Source organism: Diorhabda sublineata, chromosome 1 (genome assembly GCF_026230105.1).
Source record: "Diorhabda sublineata isolate icDioSubl1.1 chromosome 1, icDioSubl1.1, whole genome shotgun sequence".
NCBI lineage: Eukaryota > Metazoa > Arthropoda > Insecta > Coleoptera > Chrysomelidae > Diorhabda > Diorhabda sublineata.
This window is the reverse complement of record NC_079474.1, coordinates 34,929,629-34,953,482: the sequence shown is the minus strand read 5'-3', so window position 1 is coordinate 34,953,482 and position 23,854 is coordinate 34,929,629. Positions and strand designations below refer to the sequence as shown.

The 23,854-nt window shown below is 29.1% G+C and overlaps 4 protein-coding genes across 5 annotated transcripts; 2 read left to right on the top strand and 2 right to left on the bottom strand.

The window, feature by feature from the left end:
- The first annotated feature begins 91 nt into the window (after window positions 1-91).
- LOC130452502 (ribosomal protein S6 kinase 2 beta) lies at window positions 92-11,929 on the top strand. 2 transcript variants are annotated; one of them, XM_056791818.1, is made up of 14 exons: window positions 164-531; window positions 657-691; window positions 2,235-2,318; window positions 2,909-3,046; window positions 3,103-3,288; window positions 3,344-3,547; window positions 3,609-3,844; window positions 3,906-4,124; window positions 5,799-5,994; window positions 6,060-6,230; window positions 8,318-8,494; window positions 8,552-8,773; window positions 8,841-9,038; window positions 9,091-11,929. In XM_056791818.1, exons 1-14 carry the CDS (start codon window positions 504-506, stop codon window positions 9,235-9,237), a joined length of 2,241 nt encoding a protein of 746 aa, XP_056647796.1. In that variant the 5' UTR covers window positions 164-503; the 3' UTR covers window positions 9,238-11,929. The 2 variants fall into 2 exon arrangements, with proteins under 2 accessions (XP_056647797.1, XP_056647796.1); XM_056791819.1 differs by lacking the exon at window positions 657-691 and having other exon boundaries at window positions 92-531.
- A 902-nt stretch (window positions 11,930-12,831) lies between these two features.
- On the bottom strand, window positions 12,832-17,408 carry LOC130442101 (uncharacterized). The gene is made up of 4 exons (XM_056776179.1): window positions 17,282-17,408; window positions 16,191-16,909; window positions 14,429-14,489; window positions 12,832-14,192 (listed from the first exon to the last, which is right to left on the bottom strand). Exons 2-4 carry the CDS (start codon window positions 16,901-16,903, stop codon window positions 13,437-13,439), a joined length of 1,530 nt encoding a protein of 509 aa, XP_056632157.1. The 5' UTR covers window positions 16,904-16,909; window positions 17,282-17,408; the 3' UTR covers window positions 12,832-13,436.
- A 407-nt stretch (window positions 17,409-17,815) lies between these two features.
- LOC130445460 (uncharacterized) lies at window positions 17,816-21,009 on the top strand. Its single transcript, XM_056781081.1, has 3 exons — window positions 17,816-18,086; window positions 18,679-19,468; window positions 20,064-21,009. Exons 2-3 carry the CDS (start codon window positions 18,680-18,682, stop codon window positions 20,778-20,780), a joined length of 1,506 nt encoding a protein of 501 aa, XP_056637059.1. The 5' UTR covers window positions 17,816-18,086; window position 18,679; the 3' UTR covers window positions 20,781-21,009.
- A 1,120-nt stretch (window positions 21,010-22,129) lies between these two features.
- Window positions 22,130-23,339, bottom strand: LOC130442039 (THAP domain-containing protein 3-like). The gene is made up of 3 exons (XM_056776044.1): window positions 23,083-23,339; window positions 22,567-22,947; window positions 22,130-22,152 (listed from the first exon to the last, which is right to left on the bottom strand). Exons 1-3 carry the CDS (start codon window positions 23,324-23,326, stop codon window positions 22,130-22,132), a joined length of 648 nt encoding a protein of 215 aa, XP_056632022.1. The 5' UTR covers window positions 23,327-23,339.
- Window positions 23,340-23,854: the final 515 nt, after the last annotated feature.

Here is a 23,854-nt window from a genome sequence, read left to right as displayed (position 1 = left end):
TAACTGTAACCATTAATATAAATTCCATAGCATTTATTACAATATTTTATAAAACTATTGCTCGGTTGAGTAAGAACCATTCAAATGTGTCAATTGATGTGTGTTGTATTTTAGAGGTGGGAATACCTATTTCCATATGTTGAAAGGTCGAATTTTTAAATCAATATAATAACATTAATTGAAAGACTTAATTATTTGGTTGCTGTTTTATTTATAGTAAATGTTGAAGTAACGTATAAATCGATGATTTTTTATTTTTTTATTTAATAATTAGTTATTTTGTAACTGAATGTGCTCCATCTATAAGAACGTTATTGAAATAATTAACCATCACTAGTATATATATATATATATATATGTATATGTATTTTTTTAACAAGTATCTGGCTTGGTCAAAAGTTAAAGTTTTTGCTAGCCATTTTTGCTGAAAATAGTGATGTGAAAAGAATAATATAGTTTTTTTTAAAAGAAATTACTATGCCGTTAGCAAATTCGGGAGAACCATGGCAAATTCATCACGCCGATACAGAGGTAAATAGATTTAGTTGAAACATTTTTCTAAGCAACCCTCTTGTACATAACTTCATTTATTTTAATTTAATTGCACATCCTGCGTTAATTTCAATAATTATTTAACGAGTTTGTTCATTTTACAGCTTTCGGAGTATCCAGGTCCCTAAGAATAGTATCTGTACGTAAAATGTTTACGTTTTTTTTTGCAACTTTTTGTGGTTATACAAAAATTATCATTTCAGCTATTACTGCATGATAAATACAAATGTCAAATAAATAATTACGCTTTTAATCTGAGAAACATATTAATTAATGCTTAGAAAATTTGTTTGCTTCATTTAACTGACATAGGAAATATTGAAATTCTAACCAATAATTTGATATGGACGTTATAAAAATAATTTTTGCATTGATCAATAATGTGTTCAAACCCAACAGCTGCTTGTTGAAATGTATAATATTAGGTAACAAATTTAATGAAGTGTTAATAGTAAAATGGGGTTTAATAGGTATACAATAGGAGTTTTAAATCATTTGATTCTGTACATTTTTTTACTGTAATTCAACAAGTCATGCATGTGGATTTTAGAAGGTTTTGTATTTGTGATTGGGTTAGTTTTTTTTGTATAAAATCCCTTACAGTTTGTGAGATTTGAAGAAAAAAGTGACTAATGTTTATTTAAATGGTGTTATCACAAAATGGATTTGCAAAATTAGATAACTTAATCTTGATATTAGAATATCTTATGCACTAAATGTGATTTGAATTAAACAAAAAAAAATATTGATTTTCGTGTTATGTTAAACAATTGTTTTTGTTAAAAAAAAAATTTGAGGTAAATTCTCCTTGTTTTCTGTTGTTTTTTCAACTTTAGGAAATGAAAAGTTTAAAAACTTATTGTAGTGACCTGGTATAACTCCCCACAGTTTATTATTTAAATTTTTTTTACATCAATTCAAATACAAAATGTTGCATCAGCGTTGAAAATATGATTCCACTACTAATAGCAATTGCTTTAACAATGGTCAATACACTGAGAAAAGTTTTTCATTTTGAGGTTATGTATTTCAAAACACTAATTCGAATATTTCTCAGATTCAGTTCATTTTTTTCGTTTTTGGTGTTTATTTCTTGCTTTTTGTTATGATAGCTTTCATATTGAGGTTAAGGTTTCACTTTTTCATCATATCACATCTCATTTTACACCTAAACCGTTATTTCTTAATACATTTTAACAATATCAAAATTAAAAATACAAAAAAATTTCAATTCAATATAATTTATGTTTATTTTTGTAATAAAAACAATATATTAGGAAAATAAAACAAATAAAGAACATAGTTTTCCATACACGAAGAGAAATGCTTTCCTTTTTGAAGTTATGTGTAGCAAATCTCAAGTCTTCTGTTTATTTCACAGTTTCAGTTTATTTTTTTTTCGTTTTGGCGTTTACTTCTTGTTATAATATCCTCCGTATTGAGGTTAAGGTTTCACTTCACTTCACTGGGAGAAGGGGGAGTTAAGGTACATGTCAGTCTCGTCAGAACCTTATTTTATCGACAACCCCCGTAATTGCAATATTGTTTAATTAGAATTTCCAATAAAATTATTGAACATTTTATGTATTTAATTAATTGTCATAAGACTTTTGATTTGAACTTTTGAAACACGATTTCTTAAAATTTTCATTGTTATATAAAAATTTTGTTTTTTGTTCTAGTCTCAGTCTGGAGACGCTGAAGAACAAAATTCCACAGAAGATTCCGGACCTAATGAAGGAGAACATGAAATCGAGCTTGGGGAAGTAAGTATTGAGTTTATTATTAATGTTGAGGTTAGGTAAAACAACATTTATTAATGAAACTATTAGTAAATGGTTCTTTTTTTATAATTGTAGTTTTTTTCTATATTGTATATAATTATTATATTAAAAACCCTATTTCAGATTAATTTAAGCAATTCCAAATTTTTTAATTTTAAATCTTCTCGATAAATTGATGGCGTATTTGTAATTCATTATTTAGAGTGAAATATTTATATAATTTGACTAAATCTATTATTTATCTACGTGCAATCTGACAACAACGCGTCTGGTAAATCGAACTAAAACAAATAAACTAAAAACAGTGTTGCCGGAACTGAAAAATTTACGTCAATACGAAAAATAATTAACTAAAATTGTTAATAATGCAAATTTAATCAGAATTATTATACAAAATTGATTATTTCGACAATTTAGACACGCACGAACATGGTTCGTTTGAATGTTATTCGACAGCGTTGCCGATTTTTCGACAGCGTTTCCGTATATCTACATTTTACACATTTTAATGCGATTTTACGACCGTCGGCTGCTTTTGATTAAACATTTTACTAAAAATTCAATAAATTTAGTTGGTGCGAGATGGTCACGATAAAGCGGACCCCTCCCAGTTCGAACTGCTCAAAGTCCTCGGAGAAGGTTCCTTCGGGAAAGTATTTTTGGCCAGAAAAGTGGTCGGAACGGATGCTGGCACTTTATACGCCATGAAAGTGAGTAAATTGGTTATTGTTTGATTTCATATTAATTGAAATACAAACCTTTGAAGGTACTGAAAAAGGCTACGTTGAGAGTTCGAGATAGACACCGTACGAAAATGGAAAGAAACATTTTGGTGGACGTCGAACATCCTTTCATAGTAAAACTCCATTACGCCTTTCAGACCGAAGGAAAACTCTATTTGGTGTTGGATTTTCTCAGAGGCGGAGATTTATTTTCTAGGTTAAGTAAAGAGGTATACGAGTGTATCTAAATCCTTTATACATTTACAATTTCGATATTTTTTTAAGGTTATGTTCACAGAAGAAGACGTAAAATTTTATCTAGCCGAATTGGCGCTAGCCCTAAACCACTTACATTCACTAGGGATCATTTACAGGGATCTGAAACCTGAAAATGTTCTATTAGATTCAGACGGACACATAGCTCTGACAGATTTCGGTCTTTCTAAATCCCCTTTGGAAGAAGGAAAAGCCTACAGTTTTTGCGGGACGGTGAGCTGGTATATTCACCTCTTTTTCTATATTATATATACGGGGTGTGTCGTAATTATAGGTGGAGTATATGGCGCCGGAGGTAATAAATCGAAAAGGTCATACTTTCGCGGCGGATTGGTGGTCGTTCGGGGTACTAATGTACGAGATGTTGACTGGTACTTTACCGTTTCAAGGTACCAATCGTCGGGAAACCATGAGTCAGATACTGAAAGCTAAATTGGGTATGCCGGCTAATCTTAGTCCGGAAGCCCAAAGTCTTTTGAGAGTTTTGTTTAAAAGGAATCCGCTCAACAGGTAGGGGATCCATTGTGTGTTTATTTTGTATCGATTTAGTTTATTCTGATGAAAATATTAGGTTATGTTCCGGTCCCGGCGGTATAGAAGATTTGAAAAACCACGAATTTTTCGCTACTATCGATTTCGATGCTTTGTTAACGAAAAATATAAGACCGCCGTTTCAACCGGCCGTTTGTGGTCCGGAAGATGCTTATTTCGATTCGGAATTTACCAGTAGAACGCCGAGGGATTCGCCCGGAGTGCCCGCCAGTGCCAACGCTCACGAATTATTTAGAGGGTAAGTACCAATTCAATAAAAACCGTTTATTAATATTTTTTTATATATATCTTTTCAATTTGTGAAAATTTGGCCAAAAACTTTTCTAAAATTGAGGTTATACAAATCATTTTAATAACAACGATCAGCTTTATATGAATTTTATTTTTATTGAAAATATGTCAAAAATTAGTATATACCCTGTATATTTTTGCATCTACTTCTGCAGAAAAAAAAAACAATTTAAATTTGGAAAAATTGAAATATATTACCATTTAACAACGATAAAACTTTTTTATTTAATCGAAAAGAAAAAAATTATGACATCCTTTATAATATTTTTTTTACGTTGATATCAACTTTTTTCGAGCCTTTGATCCATACAGAAGTTCGACTACTATTAATTAATAAATACGATGGTTGAATAGCCACTTCTATTGTATAGTCACTTCCAAAAATTCAAGGAAAATCATTTATTATCTCCTCACGTCATTTCAATTGATATTCATTAAAAAATACGATGGTTGAGTAGCCACTTCTATTGTATAGTCACTTCCAAAAATCGAATAAAAATCATTTTTTATCGTCTGACCTCATTTCAATGGTATTTATTAATAAATATGGTGGTTGAGTAGCCACTTCTATTGTATGGTCACAAAAATTGAAAAAAAAAATAATTGTATTAATTATAGTGTCATTTTCAACACCCTCATTCTTCACTATTTACCAATAGGCATTTTTAGGATTGATTTACTCATTTTTCTAGTTTTTCTTATTATCTCCTGAACAGCAACTATTAATTGAATAAACTCATTAGATAACAGTTATAGACGCAGTCACCTCTATACGCTTTGTGTTGCAACAATTCTTCCTTCTTCAAATAACTCCCTCATCTCTAACGTGTATAACCATAGAATTCCTTTTATATTTACTTAAATATATCATTGTTGTTATTTGATTTCAGTTATTTATATTAATTTAAAATATCGTTATTGCCTTGTATTTTCTAACAAAGAATTAACGTCAAAAAATGTTCATAATATCGGTTGTATTCGCTCGCGGAAACGACCCAAAATCAAACGGCTTCGGTCATAATTTGTTATACAACGCAATGTTGTCAAATTGATTCTAATGAAGGCGGTTTTCCGTATTATGTTATTTGTTTTGTGATCCGTATTGTTTATTTTTAACTGTAGTGAAAGTTTGGCACCATGAAACGAATTATTTGGCACTAATTTTAATAAACATTTAAACATCTGTTGAAGAATACAATAAATATATACAAATTGTAGTTTTTTAACAAATTTTACAATAAAAAATATGCATAATTATCATTTACATACGTATCTTGAAAAATATTTTCTATTCCAATCTAAAAAAGATTAAAATGAGAATGGAGCAAACGAACAAAATGACTTTACCTAAAAGGCGGAAACAGAATTTTAGGACCGACTTGATAGTCCTTAAAATTGACAACGTTGAAAATATTTATATTTTGTGACTGTGGCTGTTTAATACTGGATTTATCTCTTCAGTAGGTGGCTGGGCAACATGAGATTATAGCAGGGACGTATTCAGTATAAATTTTGATAATAACACGATTTTTTTTCAATAAAAATCAAATTTATTTATGGTCCTGGTGGTTTTGATCGACTCGTTAATATACGTATTAGATTTGTTTTTTGTTTATTTTAGATTTAGTTTCATAGCTCCATGTTTGTTGGAAAACGGTAATATGCCGAAAAAAATGGAAACCCCAATGTATTCAGTAAGAATGAACGATCGTAATTTTTTCGACGATTACGTCCTTTTAGACCGTATCGGTGTAGGTAGTTATAGCGTTTGTAAATTGGGTAGACATAAAACGACAGGACAACAATACGCCATAAAGGTGAAAATATATTACGTATAATTGGAAAAAAAAAATGTTTTTTGTCGAAAAAATTTCGATTTCAGATCATTAACAAATCGGTATTCGACTGTAGAGAAGAGGTGGAAATATTAGCGCGATACGGTAAACACCCCGGTATTGTTTCTTTGAAAACTGTTTATGAAGATGCCAATAAAGTGTATTTGGTACTACAGTTGCTCAAAGGGGGCGATTTATTAGACTATATTGTAACAAGGGTACGTATAAATCATTATTTTTTAATTTTTACAGTGTCTAATTGGTCAGCCTGTAAATACACATTCATATCTTTTATCAACGTATTTCCATATAAATTTTGAATAAAAATAACATAAAAGAATTACTGGGACACCCTGTAGTTACGCATCTATTTCTCATAATGGTTAAATTGTTACGATATTTTTTTATGGGAATAACTGAAAAAAATTTGCAACGTGGCAACAATGTAAAACATCTGTTAATGTATATTAAACATTCTATTATTTCGAATATATCGATGAGTAGTATCATTGATCATTTTTTGTATATATTGAAACGTGAAAATGCTTGAAATATTATTTTTTTCTTTATTGAACACTCTGTAGTTACGAGTTCCATCTTTCATATTGGTTTATTTGCTACGAAATTTTTTTATGCAAATAATTGGAAAAAAAATATAAAGTGGCAACAATGTAAAACATGTGTTATTGCGTTTAATACATATTAAAATATGTAAATACTTGGAAAATCAACATGTTTCCATATAAATTCTGAAAATAGTATAATAAAATTACTTACCGAGATTTTAATTTTAAAATTTTTTGACTACGTCTCTGGAAACGAACACCAAGGTCACTAAATCGACGATTTTTTACATTTGATGCACTTATTTCTCAAATATAGCAGTATATTATGAATATTTTCTTAAAATAACTTTTACTTGTAGGCTGCCATCTTGAATCTAACCGTAACCTAATTGTTTTTATTTAATTCGACCACAATTATTTTAAAATAATTTTCCTCATAATTCAAACTGTCGTGATAACAAATTTTCGATACCAATAACGCGACGCTGTTTTTGAAGTTCCATTTTCACTGAATCCGTTATTAAGTTTTTCAAAATGGTGGCATATTCGTATCATCACGAGATAACGTAAATGCATTTCTCTAGTATCGATATATTTAAAACGATGTAAATCGAGTTATATAATATTAAATTGTTGAGGATTCACTCCGAAAAATAGTCACTCACTTTTTTTTATTTCACAATCAAACACACAGAAAATAACGAAAAAATTAACCGAAAAAAATTAATGTTAATAAGATTCGGAGTACAAGTATGACTGATGTTTTACGTCGTTGCCACGTTGTAATATTTTTCCTGTTACAAAAAGGAATTATAAATTGAATTTATTCATGTTTACTAATAAATAATATAATTTTATGTGAAATAATAATTAATTATTTTTATTAGAATAATAATTATTTATAATTGAATTAATAATAATAAACAAATGAGAAAAATTATTAATTCAGAAATGATTACTTCACTTTAGAAACTATAAATCTTACAACACTGCTTATCTATATAACACGGCTGCCAATGTTTGGAATTTAATCTTCCCAGATAATACAATAATTTCATTTATAATTTAGTTATTTTGGTTTTTGTTTAGTGTCGGCAATTGCATTTTACGTTGAATTCGTGTAATGTCGTTCAAGTTCGTTTGATAACCAAATTTGGGTTTCCTGTTTTATTTTGAATAATAAAACTAAACGCCACTTTTAATTCATTTAATGTTTAGACATTTTTAACGAAATATACCGAATGAATGTCAAAAATGATAAAAAAAAATAATCTACTACAATTATCGAAATAAAAACAAACTTGAAATATATTTCTTAGATCTTTTATATATGTTTGTTTCGTTTCGACTACTTTCAGTTTTTATCAAAATATAGGTACAAATATGATTTAGATACGAATCTTTATATTTTTTTCAATACATAACACATAACAATAGGAATCTATTGGATTAAATTAATTTTGCAAATTTAAATATTTTTATTATGTCTAATAAAATTTTATAACTACGCTTATGGAGTGAATATAGCCACAAAGAAAATTTTCAAGGTTATTTAATTGTCAATTTATTTCTTAGGTTAGATACGAATTTCTGACTGTTCGAATGCATTTTAATCCTAAGTAATAACAAAAATATAGTTAATTACGAGGTGATTTCGTAAATTAAAGACGTTTTGGTGATTAAACATTAAATTATAGTTCAGTTTATCATCATAATATAAACAAAGTACAAATTTTTAGAGGATTCTTACTGAATACGAAGCCGCTACAGTTTTAAAATCTTTAGCTTCGGCAGTAGCATATTTACACGAAAATGGTGTAGTTCATCGAGATTTAAAACCCGCTAATATTTTGTTTGCAACTGAAGATAAATGTTTGGAAAGTGTTACAATCTGTGATATGGGTTTTGCCAAACAGGTCGGTTTTTACTCTATCGATGATAAAATTCGTGTTAAAAACGATATTTTTTCGTAGTTAAGAGCAGAAAACGGACTTCTAGTGACTCCTTGTTACACAGCGAATTACGTAGCTCCGGAAGTATTAAAAAGACAAGGATACGACGCCGCTTGCGACATATGGTCTTTAGGAGTAATTTTGTATATAATGTTATCGGGTAGATGTCCTTTCAGTACGACCAATAAAGACAGTCCTCAGAAGATATTGAAAAGGATCGGATCTGGAATAATCGATTTACAGGTAAGTTATTCAATTATATTAACTCGAAAGTGAATAATTAGTGCGTGGTTATTAATTTTGTGTATAGAATGGTAAATTATCGGAAATAAGTAACGAGGCGAAGTTATTAGTAACGGAAATGCTACATATTTTACCGGAAAAACGTCCTACAGCCGCACAGCTCGTGAAACATCCTTGGGTGAAACGTTCATCGGCTTTATATCAACAACATCACAAATTACAACCGCGTAATTCGGAAGTGGCCGTTCAAGAACCTCACCTCAAGGTATGTGGTGATATTTTTCTCCAATTTTCCGGTTAAATCGATTATTTTTAAGGAGGCGGTCGCAGCCACGTTTCGAGCGATAGCTACGTCTCCTCAGATAGCCCATCTCGGTCCCGTAGCCATGTCCGAATTGGCTAGGAGAAGATTTAGGGATAAAGCGTTGAATCGAGTGACCGAGCAAGCGAGGAAAGTGGATTGAATTTGAACGGATGTGGATTTGGTTGAAATGTTCAGGTTTTGTGTAAATACGGTGATGCATATCGATGATACACTCTTCCAAGAAATTTAGGGTTGATTCTTTCACGGTTAGATATATATTTGTAGTATTTTGTCCTCATCTTGAACTATTTGCTTGAAAAAGTTACATTTCGTTCTTGAAATGATTTTTTTTTACTATCCAAATAGACTATAAGTCTTTCCGGATGTTCGGGTATCCTCTATTGTTGTAAGTTGGTAGTTCAAATGTACCCTAATGGAGGTTATCAAATATTGTTACAGGATCTTATTTATTTTTTGAGTTTCGTATTTTTTTGTTGCTTTTTCTTTTTGTTGAAGGGTTTTTTATTGTTTTTGTATCCTCCAAACAGACTATAACGTTTTTTAACCATTGAATATTTTCTTTTTTTCTGTATCAAGTTTAACAAAGGTTGTAACGAAACTACGATTTTATTAAAATGTAAACAATGGGTAGTTCAAATGTACCCTAATACAAGTCATCATTTTTCTAATTGATCAAAATTGAATGTTTTTTTTTATATAAATAGGAAATAATCAATTTATCTTTAAAAATTTTACTCTTTTTTGTCTAAATATTGTCAAACTTGTTTTGAGCCATTTTTTTCCTTGAAAAAATTTTATATAGACCTTTTTACTTTCCAAATAGACTATAACTTTTTTATTCCTCATTTAGAGTTGAAAACTTGATTAGTAGGTCAAATATACCCTAAAATAACTTTAATCGAAAAAAAATCATACCTACTATAACGGATCGTCTTAATAGTTACTATATTTTCGAAATAACTATTTTTCGTTCAAACGATGCAAATTTTGGTGTTTACTGTCAAAATTATCAAATTTTTCTGTTTTTTTGACTTTTTTTGAAGCCATTTTCATATCAAAATGCCTTTTCTACACTTTTCTACTTTCCAAATAGACTATAACACTTTTACCAAAGTAAATTTCTTTCTATTGATCTTTTTATCCTGTATAAACATTATTTTCTACAAATTTCATCACATTTTAAGTCGTTTTCCAAAAAAATTAACATATTTACTTGTTTATTTTCGTTGTATCACTTTTTTCTAATTATTTTTCATATAAAAATGTCTAGTAGTTCAAATCTACAACCAAATTTCATAATAAAACCATTTTGGTATCAAATATCTTCATAGAACCAAATATAATTTAAAAAAAAGTTTTTTCTTTTCGTATAAATCATAATTTCAAAATTTTTCACTAAAAGATTTCATCAAAACAACATAACAAATTTTAGCCATCAAATCATCTCTTATTGTTCATTTTCTTCAACTTCAATAACATTAATCAAATCCCAAGCAATTTTACGCAAATAGTAGTTCAAATGTACCCAAAACCCCGCGAGTCTATTATCAATTTTTTTTCGAAATTCTATGATACTAATATTTTTTTGGGGTAGTGTATCTTTTTAATTATAAAATCGTTCCTCTAATTATTCGCTAATGTGCTGATTGTACCGAAAAAAAATTGTAAATAAATATCAACACTGCTCTGGAATTGTATGAAAATTATTTTTATCGCGTTAATTTTTCCTTGTGTCGATTTAAGTGCCAAAAAATTTAGTCGAATTCAAAAAAATATCGATATTTAATTAAATTGATATTATTTTAACATATTATATTTATTTTTTTATATAATATATATTCAAAATTGCTTCAAAATCACTTTATGGGTTATTCTTGAAATATTAATCGTGGCTTTTAATAAATACTGAATAAAATCTATTATAATACCTCAGCGAGCTGGCAATCTTTTTACGAGCTTCATTATTTCCTTATAAATATCGCTGTAATTTTTATTTTTGATTCCTAGTAATTCGTAGACATTAGAAAAAAAAATAAAATGATCTAAATTCTAATAAAAAAAAATCTATTTTTATATTTTTTGTTTATATTTTATTATTATTCTCTGAATTTTTACAGAAATTAATAAATCGTCATGGTAGTTCAAGTATACCTTCTTCATTTATGAACATATATCCAATTTTCATAATTATTTTTTCAAATTAACATTTTTTTCATATTTTTGTCAATTTAAACGATCCTTTACGTTTCGGTAAATAATAATGACCACCCTGTATATATTTTCACATTAAAATTATTTTTCACTCGTATATATTTGTTTTTTTTTTCTATATATTTCCATGATTCAGTTAGGAAATAAAATCGAAAGGCTTCGATTTTTTTTTCTAAATTGGTGTCAAACTAAACTGTCAAAATTTTTATTATTTTGAAATCTATCGAATTCAAAAAATAAACCCGATTTAAAAATATTTGGTTTGTGACGTTCAAATTTCTCGACATTTGTCAAATAATCAAAAAAATTTTCCTATTTAGAGCAAGCTCTAATCGGTTTGTGCTACTACATCTCTCTTGAACACGTCACCTGTTACTGATTGATAGTTTACTATTTGGTACATAGATGGAGGCACTGTTACGTAATTTAATTCAGTAGTTTTTGTTTTAAAATCCAGTGTTGAATTAATTTTGGCGGTTTGGTTCACTAATTTGAATTTTATATTCGATACAAAACGAAAGACTACATTTTTTTTAAATCACATTTATCGAAATTTTCGGTAATGCTTCCTACCTACAGATTCGTTTTGAAATTTGTATTGCTTTCAGCTTTCTTCGTATGTGCTATATGTTATATATAAATTGTTTATAATTTGTATTAAAATATAATTTTTTGTTTAAATTTGTTTTATTTACTCCCTTTTTTATATTTTGGTTAATTTTTCAATAATTTTCTCTATAATTGAAAAAAAACTCGTATGGTACTATTTTTTTTAATATACAATTTACAATCATAACTATACTTATTTCTAACTATTTACTGTATATTTTCATTATTTTTTGAATAAATACTAATTTATTCTAATTCGAATCAGTCCGGCTCTGTTCTTTGTTACCCAGTTCAATGACATCTAATTTATCAATGGTTTCAACATGAAATTCCGTGATTTAGAATTTTGTACAGCAATACATTCAAGAACTACATTTCGAATGCATAATCGATTAATTTTGTCTATTTTTAAAGCATACAAAAAGATAATTGACACAAAATTAATAGTTTAATTTTTAATAGTAAAAAATACAGTTTACAAGCAAACAAATATTCATAATCAAAAAACCAGAAAGATTGAATACCTATGAATTAATTTCTCATGAACTGTTTCCATCGAAAAACAATGACAGAACGACGTCAAACGATCGTTCACGATTCTACATTCATCAGCTGTTCGCAATGACAGAATCGATTCTTATATAATAGATAAAGATAGATTATTAACTCCTTTAATTATTCCAGTTGAAGTAATACTATAAAAAATGTAACAAATCGTATATATTTCGTTCCACGCAAGCGTGAATTCGAGATGATTCGAACTTTTTCTCGGTTGTTCAATGAATAAACGTTTTTTACAGTCAATTTCTGACTTGAAAATTTCTATTCATGTTTGCTTAGAAACTAAACAACGTACAGGAAAGGCTTGAGCGCTACGCACGAGATTATTTTTATAAAAATTGAAAGTAAAAACAGTTTTATACGTTTATTTTTTATTTTGGACATTATACATGATTTAAAAACTATTAAAACTAAATACATATATATTGTCGGAATAAAATAAATGATATACAAGGGTTTTTAAAAAAGTAAAAAATGTTCGACATCTTGATCTCGAAAATTATCGGTATATATTCCAAAATAACGCCATTTCTAGACACTTTATTGGTGATTCGTAACTGAATCGGTGACGAAACGTTGGTTTGAGTCGATTGAGAGACAAAACTACAGTCTATGGAGTGGGGGAACACAATTTTCACGAAAAATTGTTCAAAACTAGTTTTATCACGACAATACCCGACTTAAAATGACTAATTGAAAGATTTCCTCCCCTATAATTTCGATTCTGTGCCTAGTGATTTTCACAATTTTCCAAAAAAGAAGAAGAAAAAGCAACTTGTCTATCACTAATGTTTATGGCCAATTATAACCATTTGTTTCCAATATTTCGTTTCTTACTTTTTCGACAGCCCTCGTAAGATACTCCCCAAAAAACAAAGACCTATGCGTAAAAAATAGAAAAAATAACAAAAAAAATCATATTCTCAACAACGTTGATTCTAAAACGAATAGAAAGAATCATTTTTCAACAATGTTAACCCTGAAACAAATGGAATTGGTAACGAAATTTTCCACTTGTTCCAACGTAGCCACGACGAATTTTCCGGGACATTTGTAACAATCCGCCAATTTCGTGAGCGGTACCACCAACCCCAAGTGATAAAACCTCAACTTTGAACCGCTCAAATCTATCAAATCGACCTCGAACCTGTAATCTTTGGCTACCTCCGAAAATCCAACCAATTGCACGCACCAATAAAATTTCGATCCGTCGAATGCGTAACATAATTTGAAAATTTTTTTTTTGCGTTCGATCAAATACACCACGCTGGACGTTCGATCCCTTTCGAAAGGTATTTCGATTTTATCGCCTTTTAGAATATCGTCGTTGTGGTTGTTTTCCACGTGAGCGAAAACTTCGGAATGGAAACCACTCCAACTGCAATCAGTGGAATCGCTTAATGGACATTCTTGAGGACCGAATCTGCAACTACTTTGATGCTCTTTTATTTCGGTTGCTAGACACGAATAAGTGCAACCGGATTTGTGAAATTTGCAGGGATATAGTAAACGGTTCGCCGTTTTTTCTAGTGTAAAGTTCCTGGTATCTTTAACGACTTTTTTGCAGATCCCGTTTATATTCTCTTTACAAGCTCCGCATAAACTATGACCATGGATACATTGGAATATCGGTGGTAGCATGTAATTATAGCAAATTGGACATTCCATTTCTGCCAATAAGTCCCAATTCACCTTGAATTCCAAACTGTTTTCCTGAAAATAATAAACGTTTTCGTAGTACACCGACGCCATATTTGCTATACTCATCCATGAACAACATAATTTGAACTATTTAAAAAATTTCTCTTCGATTTTGATTTGGTATTAATAAAATAATTTACCGTATTTTTTCATCACCCCCTGTATTTTAATGATTTAATTAATATATAGTAAAAACAAATGCGCTATAACCATACAATCTAAAAGTTGATCTCGAAAATGTCTATTACTTTTTGGATTACCGTCGTATATAAAAAAAAGTCAGTTAAAGAGTACGATTTATAATAAATACTGAATATAAGAAAATCTTGATAAAAGACTAAATAAAATTTATAAGCATTTCTGTAGTAGAAAAAAAAGTCTGGCAACATTGTAAATACTGTTCATGTGATGGCCAGTGGCGTAACATTTCTTGTTTTAAAATTAAAAATACTAACGAAAATAAAATAAATTTTCAATAATATAACGAGTACAAATAAAATAATTTGCGAAAAAAAAATTGCATATACGGGGGTTGTTCGTAAAGTCACTAACCTTACAACAAAAATAATATTTTTCAATTGTATTTTCCTGCATGTGAAACTTTGAGGTTAGGAAACAGGAAAAAGTTTTTTTCTTTTCAATAGCGGGTCCATTTTTCAACTACAGTTATGAAGTGATGCAAAAACATCGATTCAATTTGCTGAAACCGTATATCGTCACTCTAACCTCAATCAAATAGTTTTCCTGTATCATTTGATTAATTTTTCCGATGATTCCGCTTGTTATCGCAGATTTAGGCGTATTGCCTTACAAAAAAAATATCTCTCATTACCTGGATGCTCAATTTTTTTCATTTTAAAAAAATCTCACAAAGACTCAATTACACGATTGTCAAATTGAAAATAAGTGTCCAAAATGGCCGAAATTTGAGTGAAAATCTTTCAACGCATGCGCAAATCCTAATTTATTGAATAAGTGGTGATATCTTGATTTTTTTTGAAGAAACCTCGTATATTTACATGGTTTTTTAAAAATTTGTCTCAATTAGGGGTACAGATATAAATAAACGAAAAAAATTATCAACACAAATTCAAATACCTCCAAAAAAAGTGCTAGCATCTTCAGGTTGAAGTTGGATTTTCTTGAACAACCTTCGTATATTCGCAAAGTATTAAGTAATTAAAACGTGTCTAACTAGGGGTATATACAAAAAAATAACACAAAAACACTTGAAATAAATTTTTAAATGATCAAAATCTCATCATTGACATTTGAACTAGTTATAGATATATTCAGAGAAAAAAAAATAACTAATAAATAAATTATTTTGATATTTTAAGGTCAATGTTAAGTTAGTTAAAAATTATATGTCAATAGTATATAACAATTATTTATAAGATGAATATTTTACGGATAAGTACGTCACTGGTTTAAGACAATGTATCATAACCTTGAAATTCGTACTGACAGACAGGTGAAACTGAATAAATATCATTTAACTTTCACATACCAAACACTCACAAATAATGATTATTTTACATTTTTGACGAAATTTCACAATGTTAATGCTTAATAAAATGAATGAAACCAAAAAAATTTACTGTACACAAAATTTCTGTTTGGTCATAATGACAACAACGCCATTATGTTCCATTGACCCCAGCTCAGTTATAAATCACACAGTTGCCATATTTACAAAGATTTTTATGTGTCAATTTTTTTAAGATAAATATCAATTTTAAATAAAATTCCGACTTATAATGATATAATTATACAATTAAAAATATTTTTATTTATATAACATGGAATAATTACTTTATTTATCAAGAAAGAGTGTTGCAAAATCATTTTTATAAACAGTTAAAAGCGGCAACGTTGTAATAATTGAAAAAAACAGGAAGTGAAAAATCGCGTTATATAACGAGAGTTTTGATAAAAATTTCAACATACCTTTGTTTTATCAGCATCTTCAACTGTTTCTTCTTGTAAAACAAGCCCCGCATTGTTAACTAAATATTGACATTAACTATAACTGAATCCGATCCAAAGAGTTTTTCTTTGATAATATCGGCAGTAATTTGGGTGCAATTCAACTTTTCATCACTGCAAGTACTTTTTTCAGGGCAATTAAAGAAGTAGTTCTTATCACTGCTCTCAATTTTTAATGAGTAACCGAAACTATTAGATTCTTCACTCGATTGAAGATGTTGTACCGAACAATAGCAATTCGCTTTCATGGCGTCGATTTCCTTTTTTAAAATAAACAATTCTTCCATATAAGACAACAAATATGTTTCTTCTAGTGAATTTATGAAACTTAATTGAAATTGACGATCTTTTAATACGAGATTTGGATGCTGTGAAGCGAAATGTTTCTCTAAATCAGATCTATGTCCTATCCACTGACATTTTGAATAATTTTTGCTCGGACAACCCAATTTTTGCCAGGAACACCGTCGTTCATGCTGTTCTAATTTTGTCGGAATATGATTCTCGGTGCATCCGTTTTTGGTATACATGCATGGAAAAGTTAAAAATTGAGCTATGCATTCGTAAGCTTCGTCTTTTAAATATTTATCAACTTCCGCGACCTTGCATCGGCCGCATAATGCACCTGAATTATCAATCTTTGTATAAATTGGAAATACAGACAAATAGTTGCTACAATTTGAGCAAATTAAAGATTCCAATATATCCGAAGGTAGGGAAACACAAGCACTCATCTTTGCCTACAAATAGTTAAAAACATTCAATAGGCAATTATACCTGATTGTGTTCAAAATCAAATTTCTCTGAATTTAAATACAATACACAAATTTAATCAAATATTAAGTTACACGAAGAAAAAAACCTTTTTAAAATATATCGTACTAACAATAATTTAACCTATATTTCAATAAACTTATCACCAAAATATTAATTTAGTTTTTAACACAATATAAACTATTTATACTAAATAATTCAACTAAACGTAATAATCACGTTCTACTTTTCTCTACATAAAAATACGGTTATGGCGGTTAGGTGAAACCCCTACGCCCATGATAATTTTAACTTATTTAAATTAAATTATCATATAAATAAAAATAAACATAACTTACCGAAAGTGAACAATATCAAAATATAATCTAAAAACTAATAATTATTAATTCATTTTTTTTCAAACTATAAATCGCGTACGAATATCAAATTAATAATTAACAAATAACATTAAATAGTGAATCATCACTAAATCGAAATTCATATTATTCATTTATCACACACAAATCTTATATCATTGTGTATAAGTGTAAGTAAAATCTACACTAATATAAATGACACATGACAACGTAAATGATAAGCAATTAAATCAAAATTTTAGTTTGTATTATAACTTTGTTCGCGTTCTGCTCTCAAACATATTTGTCATCAGATTCAGTTTGAAATTGTTCAGTCTCGGTACTAATAAAGCACGTTCGGGATTATAAATTCTGTGTTTGTGTAGCACAAATTTCTAATTCTGAATTTTATTTTGATTACGTATCAATATTTCCTCGGACTAGAGCAATTATATCGTGGTATTTACAACAAACTACGTTAAAAAACGTTAGATAAGCTATAGAGTATAAAAATTCATAAATCATTCGTGGTTATACATATTCTAAACAGAGAATGCGCTAAAGAAACGTCAAAAGATGAACAGAATTTATTCGGAATGTGTTCCAATCAACTATCACGAACAAAGCTAATAATTAAGGAAAATTACTAAAATTTCAGATCTGTCCTAACCGCAAACGAAATAGTGTGTTTATGAAGTGGTGCCGAAGTTGTTTAATTGATGAAATTATGTTATATATAGGTATATAACAAATAAAACATTTATTTTGAGTTAAAATTTGTAATCTAATATTGTTGATTCAAACCAAGGTAAGTTATTAGTTTATTATTTCATACTTGGGAGGTTTGTATTTGTTATTTATAATATTCATTTCTAAACTGGACTTTAGGGTGAAGTTACTTTGGAGTCAATACTATTTACAGACTTCTATTAACTTCAAATTAGTATAAAACGAGTTTAACTAGTTTATCAAAATTGTATCCAACTATGTTGTTTATCTGATGACTAAATATATATATATAATTAAGGATATTACGTAGTGATTGTTATAAAAATAGATTATTTTTTGGGGGAATTTTTGAAACATTTAGTAGTTTTTTGGTACTATATTTAGTTTAAATCTAGATAAGTAACTATTGAAATAATGTTTTTGGGGAAAAAATTAGTTTATAGTTCTTTTCTTGTGGAGAGAAGTAACCGATTTTTCTTGCTGTACTGATTTAAAAAACTGTGTAGTACTACAATTTTTTCTAAAATTTTTTTTCTTTGAGTGTTGATTTGTGATGGAAATAATTAAAAGACAATTTGGGTATTTTTTTTTCAATTTTTTTGTCCTGTTGTGTTGTTTGTCATAAATTTGAGTTGTACATTGAAAATACGATCATTTTTTTTCTTTTATAGAATGAATAGTGTTACAAACTCTTTACAACTAAAAAACTTACCTCATCTCCTCTGTGCAACATGCCAAAAAATTTTATCCCAATTTCCGATATATTGTTACAAAGGGGGCTCTACTTGCGGTAGATGCCCCTACCCCGAAAACGGGATACACAACGAAGCTTACGAAATATTAGCCAAAAATATTAAATTTCCTTGTTGCAATAAAGAAAATGGTTGCAAAATCACTTTGTATCCTCGAGATGTGGCTCAGCATGAAAAAATTTGTACTTTTAAAAAATACAATTGCCCAGCAATCACTACTCCACCTTGCAGTTGGAAAGGTTTCGTTGAAAAACTTCTGAATCATTTCGAGACTAAACACAAAATGTTAATACAAAACGAGGAATTTTTCGAAATAGATTTCGTCAACAATCATAACGTAAATTATCTATTTCCATATTCAGAAGAACTTTATTTGGTAAATCGAACAACCGATTCGAAAAAACACATGTTTTTCTGTACGGTTTCGTGCATAGGAAATGATAATTTCGAAAGAAACGCTTCGTTTAAGATTATTTTAGAAAACGGCAACAAATCCACGATGCACGAAATCGTCGAGAAAATTAATAACACCGTTCAGATTAACAAAGAAGTTATAAATAGTATCTTGAACGATCCGTTGATAATTTTGGCAAAAATCGAGATATTTGAGGAAGAAATTCTTAGTGATGAAGAAAATGAAGATGAGGAGATCGAAGATAAACGTAGTCCAGATCTCAACTATGAACTTCTTCAAGAACTAGAATGTATGGTGAGTAATACTTCTAACAAAATTGATATTTAAGTAATTTGACATTGTTGGAATTCTTCTTTTATATATAACTACGTTCGATTAGTTACATCTGATCACTCTGACAGTTCGGTAGTCTACTTTATCTGGATCTCACTTCTCAGTTCGTGTTCAGTTGTATAAATTTTTATCACGAATCTTGAAAGCGAATTCTCAGATTTGTTTTGACTTCTGACGTTTCGTTTGACATTTTAATGCCTATGAATTATTCCATATATAAAATAAATAGTCTTTATTTATAATTTACAGAAATATTTCATTCATATTATTATTATTTATATTATTTTGTATTTTTTTAAAATTACGTGTTGGATAAATAAAAACGTGTTTATGTGATCGTCAAAATGGCCGTCTTGTAGTTGCCATATCTCAAAAATATCAATCATTTTCATTATTTTTCATATTTAAAAAAATTATAATTTTTGTATTGAGTTTTTTTTGGAAATTACAGATACCTATAGTGAAATTTGGTAGAAAATGTACTTTTCATACTAAAAATTTGTAATTTCGCTTTTTTTTATTCCGTTTCAGGCAAAAGTTTCTATTCAATTTTCAGGTTTGTTTAGAGTACATGGTTCCTCCGATCTATCAATGTATAATAGGTCATAGCATCTGTACAGATTGTAAAAAAAGCGTAAGTGAATGTCCGACATGTAGAAGCGAATTCCAAAACACCCAGAATTTCGCTTTGGCTCAAATCATCCAACACATCAATTACCCCTGTAAATTCAAAAGGTGTGATCACATGGCTAAAGCGAAAGATATAAAATTACATGAAGCAACTTGCGTCCATTCCTTATACAAATGCCCCCTCCGAGATTACTTTGATTGTAATAAAGAGATGGGGTACAAAGATATATACGATCACGTGGAATCCCAACATTACGAAAATCTATTAGAATTGGACACAGTTACCATGCCATTCTATAGACAGGAAAATAATCCTCTGGAAACCAACATCGATGATTGTTTCATCATCAAACATGATTCGTTGCTGTTCAAAGTCCATTTTACTTTTATGGATGAAAGTTTTATGTTTGCTGGGCAGTTCATTGGACCTTCGGGGGAGAGTACCAAGTATCATTTCGAAGTAGAAATTTACGATACTTATGGACATGATTGCAGAGCTCTCATGTCAAAACCTTGCGGTCCTATGACTGGTAATGAGACTGCTTTCGATGATGATAGATACAATGTCATTTTTAGTTACGATCAACTTGAACATTTTATTAATAAACAATTTACTTTTACTATTAGAATTATTGAAATTTGAATATTTATATATTTGGTCAACAATTTTTACCTTTTTTTTAATAAAATACACATCATAATCGTCTCTTATTTTTTCCCAAAATCCTTATATTGACTTGAACGATTGGAATCAGGCCGACTGTATTGGTAATACCACTACTCCCGCATAAAAAAACTTTTTTTGATTAATATATATCTAATAATATCTACTTTATTGATGACATAAATACATCTTTATAGAAACAGCTGTTATAAGTTAAATGACACAGAACAAATACTTCTGTTGATAGCTGACAGACCAATAACAACGATCATAGATTAATTATCTTTATATTTTCATCAACTAATACAATTATATCACAAATTACCTATTTCATACACGTTCCAATTAAAGAACTTTTTCATTTCTCTTAATCCACTATATTAGTATACCAACATAAAAGAGAATTAAATAAAATAATTTTATTTTGTTTATGTATTACACCAACACTCACAATTACACTGTTTGAAGTAAACTCCTTCATTTCTGAAGACGATAACGAAACGCGCGTAAGATAGTTCATTGGTGAGAATCGGTGTAGCGATAGTGGAAACAGTATATTTAGTATACCGATTCAGAAAATTCCAGCTTAGTAAATTACTCTCCGTATATAAAGTTTATCTATGATCCGGTTGTTGATTTATAAACATTGCGATGTGATATTTGTGCCCCCTAATTAGTTTTACGGAGTATATCGATAATTTGATTTGTTTGAGAGTTTTAATAATAACTTTAACTACAAACTCATTCAAAGAAGTGAAGCATTTTAATATAATTCGTAGCGGCATTGTTTGTTGCCTATCCGGTTGGGTAGAGAATGTAGTAATATTGTATAAAGAATATTTTTTATACAATGGCAGTAGTGTAGATTCGATGACAGATTTTGAAAATGTGCACTAGAGTGATTCTAAAGACCATTTTTTGTTTCCCTCTATTTTCATCAAATAAAGTATATTTTCATAATAAAAGTCTAAAATCATTATTAACTTGGACCCTTCTGAAAATAAGACGATAGACTATGAAAACTTTTTCATACGTTCATGAATAAAAATTCGTATTTCATGGTTAAAAAGAGAAAAATATATCATAGAACAGTAACTATTGGAAGGGAATTTGACATTATTTTTAAATATATAACTTCTTATACAACTGGCAACTCTGTTCCATAAGAATACCAGCATTTGTCTTGTACGTTGCATAGTAGTAGTTATAAGCTACTGAATTGATATTTTCATAAATTTATCTCATATATGAACAAAATAATTAATATTTAACTATTTTATAATGTAAATTACTTACGCATAGAAATTTATTATTAATTTCCATCTTTTTTATTTGTGTAATGTCTCGAAGTCTAGAACAAGAATAGTTCACCAATAGGATTGCTCAATAAACTGAATGTGTCTGCCATGTGCGTGCGAAAAATCGCCATACGTGACGTCACCTGCAGACCTCGACCGGTCTTAACTCTTTGTTGAGCTAGACTATTTGATGAGTTTAAAGGCCAATTTTAACAAAAATACAGTTATTTTTCTAAGTTTTATTCATTATTATGAATTAATATTAATTTAAGTTGTCCAGTTGACTCTTTTCTTTTTTTTTAACAATAAATCAATTTGGTTTTGAGTAAGAACAGTTCTAAGTATAGCAGACGCAGCTTCATTTCTTTGAAACAGAGATGTTACCTTGGGACTAGATTTATAGCATTTATTTTTGAAATATTTCAATTGTTCATTAAGTTTTTTGATATTTGTGCTTTTTATATTACTTCTGGATTTTAAAAGAGCATACTGTCTTTCTAACTTTTCATATTTCTCTACAGACTCATTGTACAAAGCCTTATAATCATAGTTTTCTGGGACAAAGTTGGGGGTTGATGAAGTGGAAGGCTCTGGTACATGCTCTTCAAACTGAATACTTCCAAAAGATTTAGGATTATGGTCTTCGGTATCATCAGAAAAAGTATTAATAGGAGCTGTTAACGTGGCTACTTTTAAAAGTTTGTTCACTTCCTCCTTTGCATTTCGTTTGGCCAGTCTTTCTTCTCTGGAACTAATGCTTGAACTACTAGCTTCACTTGTTGATTTTTTTGAATACAATCCCAAAGTAGGAACAGCGGTTTTTTTCAATATTTTTCGTAGTGGTAAACCTAAAATACATATACATATTATATATATTTATGAACAAATTGAGTTACTAAATTTCATTACCAAAATCATTTTGGGACAGTATAGACTTTGAAAGCTATAAACTATTACACTAAACAATTAAATAATTCACCAACCTAATAATTCATTCTGTAAGTCTCTTTCATAATCCTTTTCTGTGAAATGAACTGAGCAGATGTAGCTAGTATCAGGGTTAAATTTATCTTCCCGTTTGCATCGTAATATCCATTCTTTTCTCATAGTTTGGGAAACAAGATCTTTAGCTTTGGGAAACCGATGAAATATAAAATATTCATGTTCTTGCTGCCTTGTTTTATAGGTATTACCACAACCATACACAGCACAACGTGTACCAGGCATTTTGATTTTTGGACATATATTACATGCACTAAAATCAAACAAACAAAGTTTCATTTAGCAAAAAAAAGTAAAATAAAAATCTAGATTAGTTGCTGGACAAATGCAAACCAACCGACCAAAAACGCTGTTATGATTCGACCATTTTTTTAATTTTTTATTGTGGTGTATAAAGAATAGAAATTTAAATAAGCCAATTAAATTGTCATTTCTGCTCAGCTGGTTTTCTTTCAGCCAGTAACTGACTTGGATTTTAATTTTTATTTTGCTATTTAAATCCAGCTTTAATATAACAAAACATTTTTACCTACCCTTGAAAGTCTCACAAGATTATTTTGCCTTAAACAATAATATTGTCTTTGTTCACTATTCTCCACATATATAATACACACAAATAATAGTTTTTAAAACGTAGAACTAAGTAAAAAACGAATTTCCAACTCTTCAATCACTTGTACGACCTTTTCGAATTAACAAAAACACAAGCAATACCGCACAGCGTAAATGGTAAACAAGCCGTCGAGGTCTGCA

Excerpts from the sequence above, each read along its gene's own strand:
- LOC130452502 (XM_056791818.1), top strand. The coding sequence starts at position 504 with ATGGCAAATTCATCACGCCGATACAGAG. Across the intron at positions 532-656 it reads TTCATCACGCCGATACAGAG|CTTTCGGAGTATCCAGGTCC; the intron begins GTAAATAGATTT and ends TTCATTTTACAG. Across the intron at positions 692-2,234 it reads GGTCCCTAAGAATAGTATCT|TCTCAGTCTGGAGACGCTGA; the intron begins GTACGTAAAATG and ends TTTTTGTTCTAG.
- LOC130442039 (XM_056776044.1), bottom strand. The coding sequence starts at position 23,326 with ATGCCTGGTACACGTTGTGCTGTGTATGGTTGTGGTAATACCTATAAA. Across the intron at positions 22,948-23,082 it reads CTTACAGAATGAATTATTAG|GTTTACCACTACGAAAAATA; the intron begins GTTGGTGAATTA and ends TATGTATTTTAG. Across the intron at positions 22,153-22,566 it reads TGCTCTTTTAAAATCCAGAA|ACTTCGAGACATTACACAAA; the intron begins GTAATATAAAAA and ends TTCTTGTTCTAG.
- LOC130442101 (XM_056776179.1), bottom strand. The coding sequence starts at position 16,903 with ATGAGTGCTTGTGTTTCCCTACCTTCGGATATATTGGAATCTTTAATT. Across the intron at positions 14,490-16,190 it reads ATAGTTAATGTCAATATTTA|TATTTATTATAAATCGTACT; the intron begins GTTAACAATGCG and ends TCTTATATTCAG. Across the intron at positions 14,193-14,428 it reads ATACGACGGTAATCCAAAAA|GAAAACAGTTTGGAATTCAA; the intron begins GTAATAGACATT and ends TATTATTTTCAG.
- LOC130445460 (XM_056781081.1), top strand. The coding sequence starts at position 18,680 with ATGAATAGTGTTACAAACTCTTTACAACTAAAAAACTTACCTCATCTC. Across the intron at positions 19,469-20,063 it reads TTCAAGAACTAGAATGTATG|GTTTGTTTAGAGTACATGGT; the intron begins GTGAGTAATACT and ends TTCAATTTTCAG.